General features: G+C 44.4%; 1 protein-coding gene across 1 annotated transcript in view; it reads left to right on the top strand.

Moving 5' to 3' along the window:
* The window catches only part of NAMPT (nicotinamide phosphoribosyltransferase), a 293,185-nt gene extending 281,235 nt beyond the window's left edge, over positions 1-11,950 (top strand). The window contains exon 11 of the mRNA XM_085654138.1: positions 10,478-11,950. Coding sequence (XP_085510264.1) covers positions 10,478-10,582 — 105 coding nt within the window. The 3' untranslated portion in view covers positions 10,583-11,950. The remainder of the gene's footprint in view (positions 1-10,477) is intronic.
* The last annotated feature ends 768 nt before the right edge of the window (positions 11,951-12,718 follow it).

The raw sequence follows: 12,718 nt of genomic DNA on the forward strand, positions 1-12,718 counted from the left end.
CACGCATAAAGGTAACACAGTGAATACACTACAAATGGACACCACACTGGTTTAGAAAAATAGGTAATCTTTATCTAAACAAATCAAGACCAAAACAACAAAAATCCACACTATATATATATATATGTATGTATGTGTGTATGTGTGTGTGTGTGTGTGTATATATATATATATATATATATATATATATATATATATATATATATATATATATATATATATATATATATATATATATATATAAATAACTGAATTGCTGCCTTCCAACTTCCCCACGGGCGATGAAAAGAACCAGCACGAACTCCTCTTGGTTGGAATGACAGGATGTTTATTGCTCACTCAATATGTCATTTTTTTTTTTTTTTTTTTTTTTTTTTTTTGAATGACAGGATGTTTATTGCTCACTCAATATGTCATTACGCGTTTCGACTGACACAGCAGCCTTGATCACATGGAGAAATGCGTATACCATAGCTTTTTTAAATACCACCTACTAGTGTCACGTGCTCCCAAAGGACATAGAAAACATACTATGAAAGTGTTTTTTTCTCTCCACTTTCACATGTGCAAAATAACGCTAATATTATAATAAATAGGTAACAACAATAAATACATTATTTAAAACAATCTCTCCAATATTAATCGGATAAATCCATAAATAATACATCTAGATCCATGGAAATCAAGATATGGAGTTAGGTGAAGTACATAATACTGTGGGCCGGATTCTGTATTCATCTATGCAGAAATAAAACACATAAATATGTGAGTGGATACCATTAAATTGCTGTCATAAAAAATAATATTCTACAAGACAAAAGTTTGTCCGCATAAACATATGCTTAAATACTTTGCTTAAATGCAAAAAAAATTTTCAGCCAGCAATGGGGTACAACCTTTAGTACTAAAATCCTGTTGTTACAAACCCACAGTAAAATCTCACATGTACCTCTCTTGAAACTATATTGCAAACACTTATTTGATTGTGAACAATTTTGATAGTTTCCCATGGTCGTATTGTCAGATCTAAATTAAAATACCAGTTGTTTCTTATCAAAAAATTTTTTGTGCAAATTACGCCTAAAAACACCTAATTATTAGTACAAAAGTGCTTCTCTAGTGCTTAATAAATACCATATATAATAAAACCCTTATCTAAAAACACATCTAAACACTCTAAAATATATGTTAACTAAGTTGATTTATATATATATACACACATATATACACGTACATACATACATATACATCAAAAATAGATTGTGCCTTATTCTTGTGAGCAAATAGCTCCCCTGGGGCTATTATGACGTCATGACAGATCAAGAATCCCAAAGTACGGCGCCAACCGCGAGGTGCATGGTGTCTGGCCGGAGTCACACGGGCGCCGTCTGTTCCTTATGACGCTGCGTGGCCGATGGATTCAAGAGGCCACCCACGATAATGCAGCATCAGTGAGGTTGCGGCTGCTGTGTGAGTGGGCCGGTGCCTTGTGAGCGCCATGAGCAATGCCCTTGACTTCGGTGCAGGCAGCGGTCTATTTGATGGCATCAGAATCCATATGGTGCGGCATCGGGGCTGGGGTGCAAGTTGGGGCAGTGCACTTTATGAGCGGTGCCCATGGGTTCATTGCAGGTCACGGCTTCGCTCGGTGTTGCTTTTTCCCCTCTGTGGCAGCTTAAACTGTCGTTCCAGGTGCAAGAGGACAGAGGGAGTGAAGTCTTTGTGTCCCCGAGACTTCGGAACAGGAGGCAAGCTCTACACCAAGACCTTGGAGATCTTCTCCAAGCAGGATACACAACACAGTTCCGTTTTCTTTTTTTTCCTCTCCTTGGCAGAAGCAGCCACTGCAGGCCAACCCAGCAAAGCATCCACACAGCAACGAGTCAGTACTCCTCCTTACAGCTTCTCCAGCTCTTCTCCTTGGCAGAGGTTCCTCTTGGGTCCAGAAGTATTCTAAAGTTCCGGGGTCGGGTTCCAGTATTTATACCATATTTTCCTTTGTTCTCTTGTGGCAGAAAGTCTCTCAGATCAGTCCAAACCAGTTCTGTTCTCTGGTCCAGCTTTTTGGCAGGAGGTGGAGACAGCATTGTGCACAGTTGCAAGGAACACTCCTCCCACTACTCTAAATGCATCCAAGGTCTATTCAGCTCAGCTCTGAGTCATCCAGGAAAGGCAGGACACACCTCAATCCCCCCAATGGCTGTCTACAGTGAATGCACATCCCCAGCTCCACTCACTCCCAAACTAGATAGTCCATACCCAACCCAGCAGAGGCACATAAGATGGCTAAGCAAGAAAATGTCCGCTTTCTAAAAGGTAAACCATAATGGGGTGACCCTCAGATACTGGGTTTGGGTATATAAACAAAAAGAATGGTTCTGTCTGTTTTACCAACTATTTCTTTTAAATATGTTAGTGCTTATAAATCATTTTTTAAGGTCTCAAAAAATATATCTCGGTTGTCTTGACATATGGAACACATTACAAATAGTAACACATGTCACCAATTGCTGAATACTCTTATTCATATAATTGGAATCCTTCATATACATTTACACATTTGTAAATAAAAGGCTGTCAATACAAGGTGAGGTTTTCAGGTGATGTGTGATTAAGTGACATTTGTGCTCAGTGTTAGATTTTAGTGCACGGTGTATATACAATGTGATTATAAAATATGTACAAGAGAGAGGAGGCCAGATAATTGGGAAAAGCACAATGACTCTGTGGCCTATACACTGATTAGTCTTTTAGCGCGCAGAGCCTTGGTCAATCTGGACCGTTTAGAATCGTTGACGTTTCAACCCAAACTATGCTTAATCAAATAGTCAAGGCGGGTCTTCATCAGGACAGAAATGGGGGATGGGGATGACTGCCCATAAAGAAACAGAGTAAATACTGGTTAATCAATCCTCTTGGGATACCTGATGGTTAGATCATATATGATCTTGGCACAGGTGACGTAGATCAAGTCAGTGGTTCGCCAGTGGTTCGCCAGAGTTTTCAATCTAACGGTCTGTGAAGCAGTGGCAAAGGATGAATCCGTGCTACAGCGTGCAAACAGCCAGAAGTCCTGTAACGATGCAGCCGTCTGTCAGCTCGGATGGCTGCATCGTTACAGGATGATAAATTTGCACCGCTAAATATATGAAGCTCTGCAGGGCTCACTAATTATGCTCGGGGCCAGGGTAAACAAGCAAGACTTTGTCTAGTTGACCCTGAGGACCTAGACATTCCGAACTCCCCCAATTGCACCATCAGGCAGCTGCGTCACGTAAGTAAATAAGGGCATCATCCGCATACAAAGAAATGATAGGATGTTAATCATGAAACAGGAGTCCCCACTGTCGCACGGACACTCAGGCTATAAGCCAGGGGTTCCATGGCCAAGGCAAAGAACAGCGGAGACGAGGGACATCTCTGCCTGGTGCCCCTCGGTATAGCAAAGTGGTCAGAAATCAATTGTCCCGTCCGGACTCCCGCCATCTGGTCACTATATAAATCATAGATCCAGCAGTGGTACCCCAGTCCAATGCAAATTCTCTCCAGGGTCGCCGGTAGATAATCCAATATGAACATATCAGATGCCTTCTCTATATCGAGTACATCTGCCACCTGATCCCCCGCATCACTTGATGTGGCCTTCATCAGACAGAGCAGTTTTCATATATTAAGAAAGGGGTTGCGCTTAGGAATGAAGCTGGAACGGTCCATGTGCACTATGGTAGTCACAACGGGAATCAGCCGATTAGCCAGGACCGTCCCTAGGATCTTGCAATCCAAGTTTAAGCGGCCAAGAGGCCTGCATGGGCACACATCGAGGGGGATCTTAGCCTGGCTTGAGCAGAACCACTATCAGCGCAGAGCTTAGTGAGTCCAGGAGCCGACCCTTCTCTCTTGCCTCGATAAAAACCTCAAAGAGCCTTTGGGAGAGGTGTGTGCTCAAGGCTGCATAATATTCAATCTGGAGCCCATCCACATTACGTTCCATCTGATCGATAACCGCCCGCATCTCCTCAAGCTGGAGAAGTTCCTCCAACTCCACTCGTTGAAGCAGATTCAGTTGGAGTAATGGAAGCTCCCAGAGAAATCCCCTGATCCGCAGGGGACCATCTGCATAAGAGGAGCGCTTAAACTCTGCAGACTCGTCATTAATGGCTGCATGTGTGTTAACCATCATACCATACCTGATCCTCCCGGACCAACCACGCCAAAAGCCTACCCTACCGATCCCCTTCGTCATCAAGCCGGGAGAATGCTATCGATAATCGTGCTTCCCCTGGTGCATCTCCAGCTCCCCGTAACACTCTCGTAACCTCTGAAGGCAGTCTGCTGGGGCATTTAGGCCTCAAGCTGGCCCCACTCCCGTTCTGCGGTCAGAAGCTCCCTGTGCAGGACTGGACGTACCCCTTGCATCATAGCAATGCAGTCACCACGCACCACCACCTTGTATGCATTCCATTGCACCACCGGTATGGAGTTGAGGTCAAATTACTGGGCACTATGTGTGGACAAAGCCTCCCTGAATGGGGGATCCTGAATTGCCTCCACATGGAGCCTCCAGGTCAGTATACTAGGATGCTCGCTCACACATTGGAGAGTCATGGAACAAAGGGCTGTGATCAGACCGAGTGCGTGCCAAGTACTACGCCTTGGTGATCTGCATGCCTAGTGGCTCACTGCAGAGGATAGGATCCAGCCTAGTGTGTAAGTCATGTACCAGGGAATAAAATGAGTATTTACTGGTGTCAGGATGGTTTAATCACTATAATATTAAACACTCTTGCTCTCCATCCATTCTCGGAATGATTGCGACACCCTGACACACAGGATACCGTTGGGCTGAGGGGTGCATCGGTCCCGGGCAACATCCAGCACACAGTTTAAGTCTCTACCCCAAATAAAATGGGCATGGTGGTCTCTGAAGAGGTCCGGAGTCGGGAGATCCAAACAAGAAAAATGGTTAGTGTTAGGGGCATAAAGTGCAATCATTGTAATGTGAGATCCATCCAGATGGCCCTCCACCACTACATACCCACCCATCATGTCGACTGTGTGTTCACCGCATTGGAACCCCCAGAGCAACCCAAAGCAAGACCCACCAGGCATATGAAAGGTCGTTGTGCCATAAACCTGTCCCCTCCACTTTGTGTGCTCTTTTCTGTAACTCCACCTGGGTGAGATGTCTTATGCAAAAAGGCTATGTGCGCATGGCGTCATCGAAGGTAAGCATGAACCTGATACCTCTTAGCGGGAGTAGCCATGCTCCTCAGGTTCCTCTTCGGCAACTTATAGTGTGGAGTAGTGACGCTAGAAAGTGTACCCATCGTGTAAGTCTGCATTTAGGAATGCATCACCTCCCACAATAGTAATCGTGGCCTATGGCAGCAAACTCCCCTCCCCATACCCCCTCCCCACACGCCCCCTTCCCAGTACCCCAACCCTGGGCAAATGCCAAAGATCTGCACACTAGACTCCACTTGTGTAACAATAAAGAGGCAAAAACAGCCATAAAGGAAGAATTAGATAAAGACATGTCATGTTCGGTTATTAGTTGGTACGTGATCAGTCAAAGGTAAGGGCTCACGGGCCCTCATCAATGTTCAGAGTGTCTGGCCTCTCCATAGGGCAACCCCCCTGCTCCCACCCCAAATGCATCTTGAGGATCAGTGAGAGTTAACCCGCGGCCCCCATCACAGGACTCAGACCAGACCCAACTCCTCACATCAGATCGCCTGCCAATCGTGGTGTCGCCTGCAGCCCTTGCGGGTCCTCCCTGGCAGAGACCAAAGAGCCATTAATGTCCAACTCCGTGTCGGATGTACAGTTTGAACGCAAGCCTTCAAATAAGTTCTGACCGCGGAGAAGTTTCACTGCCTCCCTTTGCTCCTTGGCTGCTTGCATCATGGAGGGGCAGCTCTGAATCTCCCCTAGTCACCAGTGCCTCTGCTGGGGCGTCAGCTACTCACCAGTCTCCTGTTCCTTGGTTGCAGACCTTCTCGACACCTGGCAACACTTGGACCTGGCAACACGCTAAAGAAGTCAGTAAGCCAATCGCTTTCCTGCTAAGTTGAAGGTATTAGATGGAGACTCTATTTAAATGCTGAGGCACTGCTTGACCGCTGCGTAGGTGTTGGAAAAGGCTTTGTACCTCCATGGTGAAGTCCAGGTAAGCAGTGATGGTGTGGTCTTCGAAGTGCCAAGGGACTTTGGTACGAAACAGCTGCAGAATCAAGTCTGTCCCTGTAATTGAGTAGCTTAGCAATTACAGGCCTTGGGGGAGGGGGGGGGGGGGAGTTTTGGGGGTGGGGCTACCAGGCAGATGATGCACCCTCTCCACCGTGAAAAACTTGGGTACCTTGTCCACCACACTGTGCTTAACTGCCATTGTTCAAGAAAGAGTTCTATGCTCCGACACTCTTAGCAGTCTGGAAAGCCCATGAAGCATTATTCCACCTTGAGTGGCCCTCTACATCGTTTGCTCTCCTGTGTAGAGTGACCACCTCAGCCTTCATGTCTTTCACTTGGGTCTGAAGCTCCTGCAATGTGGTCACATTGCGGTCAAGGAAGATTCATTTTCATCCACACAACCCACCAGTTTCCTGGTATTGGCTCGTAGGAGGTTCACATCCAGGGAGAACGCGTCAATCTTGGACTCCAGCATGTTTTTGGTGTCCAGTATGGCATGCAAAAACCTTCTTAAACTGGGCGGAGTGGCTGTGTAGACTGGCCTTGAGATCGCTTAGCGTGCCCAGCCCACGATCAGGGGCAGTGGCAGAATCTGCCGCAGACCCCAAGCCCATGGTGGGGACCCTGACCGATTTGGGCTTCACAGTTTTGCCTATAGGGGTGGCAATCCCGCCTTGGTATGCCAACAGGCTCCCATCCAGGCAGCACCTGCTCCCAAGGTCTGTTCCAGCCCACTATGTGGGAGAGCCCCTATCCAGCACAAGCTCTAATCAAGATGTCCGGCATGCCCCCTCTGTAGGCCCCAAGGAAGGCACTATGGGGCCCGTGTCTGCTTTGGAGGCTAGTCTAAGGGCCACATCAACAGGGCTGGGGTAACCCTCCCCTCACATAGTCACTGCAGCCAAATGAGTGTCTGGGCACATCCGGAGGGCCAGGATCGTACCCCCTGCAACTTGCTTCCCAGCAGGGTACAGGTGCTGAGCAATGTCAGTCGCTTAACCCCTTTGATGCTCATGACTGAATGGTTCCGTCATGAGCATCAGTGCTCCTGTTCTCATGCCAGAACCATTCCTTCATGAGAACAGGGGCACTGAATCCCTCTGCTGCAGACAGCAGAGGGATTCCCCTTTTTTTTTATTGGCCTCTGGAGGTTGGGGAAGAGCTTCCCACAACCTCCCGAGGCAAATTTTAATTTTTATTGCAATGCCGATAGCGTACATGGCGCGCTGACGTCATTGCAATGAAAAGGAAACTCATTTCAGTTTCACTTTCTACGTGCTCAGGGGGCTATGTCAGCCCCCTGAGCACATAGAAAGTCAGGAGTGCGATTCCCAAGCAGGGATTCACCCACTATATACCAGGGAGGGGGGAGTGGACAAGGGCCTTTGCTCCCACTCCAAAAAATTGGGCATATCCAGTCTTTCTGCCCCCCCCCCCCCCCAGGGGGGCAGAAGGCACACTTGACACCGGGGATTTTTTTTTGCTGCCATCCGTTATTAGGGTGGGGGCTGCGCAATATGGACATGCCAATACCCGCCCCCCCCACACACACACACACACACACACAAAATTCCAGTCTTTCGAAACCAGGGATTTATTTTATTATGTAAATTAGGGGTGGGGGCTGCACATTATGGGAACGCCAAAGTCCCCCAACCCCCCCTGCACAATAAGTCTTTATATGTCAATATGTTTTGGGCCCTTGCCTGTCGTGGGTACTTGGGCCTCCCACACGAGTGAGGCACCATTTTTATCGGGAGACCTGGGGAAAGCTGGGTGGTAGGAAATTTGTGTCAGCCCGGTGATGCCACAACTTTCCCACACAAAAAAGTGAGGAAAAAGTAATTTTTTTTTTCCATTTAAATTTGAGGTTTGCAGGGAATTCTGGATAAGAAAACGTTGGGGGATCCACGCAAGCCATACCTCCCTGGGATCCCCCAGGTGTTTAGTTTTCAGAACTGTGTGGGTTTGGTAGGTTTCCCTAGGTGGCAGCCGAGCACGGGGCCAAAACCCAGATGACCCCACTTGCGAAACCAGGTCCTTTTGTGATAGGCAAGTTTGATGTTGCCTCAATACGTTTTGGGCCCTTGCCTGTCGCGGGTACTTGGGCCTCCCACATGAGTGATGCACCATTTTTATCGGGAGACCCAGTGGAACGCTGGGTGGTAGGAAATTTGTGTCATTGCTTCCATTCCCATTTCTACCATTAACTGGAAGGAGGTTGAAAGCACCAAAAATAGCAAAAATAGGCTGTCCCAGAAAAATGCCAAAACTGTGTAAAAAATGTTGGTTTTCTGACAAAAGTCTGCCTGTCCCTGAAAGGTGGGAAGATGGTGATTTCAGCACCATAACCCCTTTTTTGATACCATTTGCAGGGGGGAAAAACATGTTTTCATCTGGTGCCCTTTTTGCCCATTTCCCCCCTTTATCCCCCCCCTCCCCTCCCCAAAAACAATTGCTGTATCTTTGCTAATTTCTGGGTCCCCTCCAGGGGAATCCACAAACCTTGGGTACCTTTTGAATCCCCATGATGGAAAAAAAGGGTGCAAATTTGGCGTGGATACCTTATGTGGTCAAAAAGTTACAGGGGCCTAAGCCCGAACTACCCCAAATAGCCAAAAAAAAGGCTTAGCATGGGGGGGGGGGAGGCCTAGCAGCGAAGGGGTTAAGGCCTCCTTGCCACTAGTCCGCTGCAAGCCCAATGTCTACAGGTCTCTGGAAGCCTGCCTCTCATCCACCTGGGAAGCCTACAGCTAGTGCGGGCCCTGTGCACAATTCCAACGGGGTCCTGCTTTATCGCCGGATCTACAGGCTCTCTCCGCACTGTGCACCTCCTTCCCAGTGCCTACTCACCGTTAGTGACGCTGCACCAGACTTGGGGTGCAGGGCCCACGGCCCACTCTGAACATTGGAATCACAGGCTCGTCGCGCTGTGCACTGCCCTCTGTGAGCCTCACCACCGGGCCTCAGACTGCTGTAGGTTCCTCACAAACAAGAGTCGTGGGGCCCTCAAAACGTAGGATCCATGGGCCCTACAGCCGCATTACCCCGAGTCCTCCCTGTAACTTGACACTGCTGGGCCACCGTGACACCTCCCACAGCCTGCCCAATATGACAGCTGCAACCCCAGCCCACGCCGCTTCTCTCTCTACATGGCCCAGTGCTACAACAGATCCCCGAGTTGTATATGGTGGGACCTGGGCATCGAGTGCCCCGCCAACTTAAATCAATTCACCAGCAAACGGATGGATGCCCCCAGGCCAGCCCCCGCAGGATGGGGAAAGGATATTTGACAGGCCCAGGCCAGGGCTCACAAAAGCACAACTGCTGTGGCCACCATTTTTGCCTTCCCCTCCGGGCAATTCTATTTGTTAGCAGTACCAAGTCCTCTTTAACCATCTTAATGCCAGTGTTGAGAAAATGCTTCAGAACAGGTGCTAATGGAATGTGTTTGGTGCCATTGAGAGCCAGTTACATGAACTGCACTATTCAGAAAATGCAGAGTTCTGTAAAATAGAATGCCTAATGAAACATAATGGTTTCTTTAAATAGACTTGCTTTAGTGAGTATATTTTGAGTGGAAAGCAAGATACCCTTTCACCTCTAAATTCTTTACTCCTTAACATTATTCTGTTTTGGTTCAACTGCTCCAAGTATCTGGAACATTGAGCCGTGCCTCATCTAACTGCTTTTCTGCTTCGGCCCCTCGTTAGGAGGGCAAAGAGCTTTATAGATGTAATGAGACTGCAGCAACCCGTTCAATAATTACTGTCCCTTGCAGACCACATGGCATTGTGTAATTGAATGAATTGCGAGGAGAAAAGCAAAAGCCTCTTCCCCTAGACTTACCCTGCTCTTCAATTGGGAATTCATGTCCTTAAAGTCAAGCAAGCAGAAGATGGTGTTGCTGCTAAGTTGTGTATGCCAAGTGTGCCTGCACTTCCTCTGATAATGCTCTGTTCATACTTTTGATGCACATGCATACTTTCTTCCACCATTAGTTAGCAGTTATTTTATCACTTTTTTCACTTCCTCCTAATTTACTAGTCCATATTTTTTTCTGTTTCTATCATTCTCTCTTCCTTTGTTTCCTGCTTTTCTCTCGATCTTTCAAATGTTTTCCCAGCTATAATTGTGCTTCTTTGTATTCTCCAATCAATTAATGTGTTTTGATTGTAAACTTTTATGTTGCTCTAGCATTGTGGTAAAGTAATTCATTAAATTTTAGCATGATATTAAGAAACCTTTGAGACTGAGCATTTTATTCAAATCTCTTATCTTATTGCAGGATCTTCTTCATACTGTCTTTAAGAATGGCAAAGTTACAAAGAGTTACTCTTTTGATGATGTAAGAGACAACGCTCGACTGAAAAGTGACGAACTGGAAATATGATTTTATTAACTTTGATCCCATGATTGTCTGTAGTAGAAGTATGTCTATAACAAGTTTATTGTACAGATCGGTGTGTTTGTATTGCAGAAGAATGACATCCAAATATTTTATTTGTTGACATTCTGCCCTCTTTTTAAAGCATAAAGCAAGAACTGCAACTCAAAATGTATAATAAATGCGTCTTTAGTATTTTAGTGTATACTGTAATTTAATCTGGTATTGAGTATTTCTGAGATGGCATTGAAATCTTTTTATATGCATACGTGTCGCATACGGATAGTTTTCATCAGCTATTACTTTACAATTATTATATGGTATTTGTATTTTTGTACAAACATGTCTGTTGTATTTAAACTTCGATAATTTTTTGCTTTTCTAATTTTTGTTGAATGCGTTTTGCAGTTTTTAAGAAAATAGACACAATAACTCGTTCTTTCCATTAATCAACTGTTCCACAACCTTTCCAAAACGTGGTCAGACCTTTCTACCACTTAAGTATGACTTTGGTTTTATTCTTGTTAGATGAGCAAGTGCTCGTCCTCGCTGTCTCCTGATGTCTATATACCTGGTCATTTCACCTGTAATTCTGTATTTCTTTTTTGAGTATCACATATATGTATGTAATTGTAAAATGCAAATTACCTCCTGCAGCTCATCCTTTTGTCACTCTGTTGCCTCTACATTCTAATATGCACTTGAAGTTTTTATGAGCCTGGGGCTTAAATGATCTATACTGCCCATCCAGACTTCATATAATATATGTGTACTCCTACTATAAACTGTAAACTTTTGTGTTTGGTTTTTTTTTAAAAACACAATGTCTACAGTTGTGCTTTTTTCATATAACATTGCTGTTTCAAAGTATAATACTAGGTTACATTGTGCACTTATTTTAAATTTTTGTTGTTTTTGATGCCTTCAAACTGGTTGTTCAGGTATTTAGAGAAACAATTTTAAATGTCAAGAAAAATATTGGTGACACCTTTTAAATCTGATTGTACATATCCTGGCTGCACGTTTATGGTATTGTCAAGTTTCTGACCATTAGCTTCAAGTACTCATGGCACTTATCATGAATGGACTTATTTTGCCTTGATGGAAAACAGAATATCACCCTGAAAACTAGGTCTTCATCTGTTTGTTTCACAAGTTATAATCTTCTTCTTGCCATAATACCATAAGTTCCTCTCATTATTTGAGATAGGAGGTTAGGATGCCTTAATATGTCATTTTCTGATCAGACTTCAGAAAGCCCTATGTGAAAGCCTACTTCAATATATGCTTGTTTCAGAAGAAATCGGAGAACCAATAATTTGGAATTATGATCTGAGAAGCACTTAAAATGTATCAATAAATGAGAATGCGATCTTTTGTGGTTCTTATTGCATGCAAATAATATCTAATTTTGAAGGATCAAATGTTTTTTCTCTTTCACTCGACCAGGAGTTTGTACTGTAGATTTCTCAAATCAGATTGCGGTATTAGTGTTCTTTGGATATTACCCAAACTGTATTTCATGTAAGGCATTTCTATTCACACTTGGATTATTTTTTTGTTTCTTTTGTGTAGAATGAACAGTCAATAGTAAAATATTAAGTTGTATCATAGAATATATAATTAATATATATATATGTATAAATATAAAGTTCTCATTGACTTGCAAAAAAAAAACTAGAGAATCTATTTTAATTCTTAAAGTGTATATTTACGAAATTTTGTGATTGGTGATTGAAAACTATTGTAAAGTGGTGCTCATGTACCAACAACTATGATGGCTGTTAACTTCTTGTAACTCATATTTTTGTATTTAAATTCCAAACCAATAGTGTGTAAATGCAGTTCAATTTCTTTGTATCCCAGTGATTAATTTAATGATGGTTTGTCATTTTTACGTTTTGATTGGATTAATCTTCTATACCATTATCTAGAAGTCATGTCTGTTTCTAAATCTTTCAAAAAGTTAGTACCTTTAACATCCCAACAGGCCAAACACAAAAAGCAGTTCCGTGGACGTGCATTTGTCATAGCCTATGAAGACTGTTTACTATCGTAAAATATCTTTGTCCTCAAGTGCTTGCACAACATCCCAACACTTCCAAAAAGTAACAGACGAGCACATGAGATTGTTAAAAATAT

The sequence above is a fragment of the Triturus cristatus genome, chromosome 4_1 (genome assembly GCF_964204655.1).
Source record: "Triturus cristatus chromosome 4_1, aTriCri1.1, whole genome shotgun sequence".
NCBI classification, from domain to species: domain Eukaryota; kingdom Metazoa; phylum Chordata; class Amphibia; order Caudata; family Salamandridae; genus Triturus; species Triturus cristatus.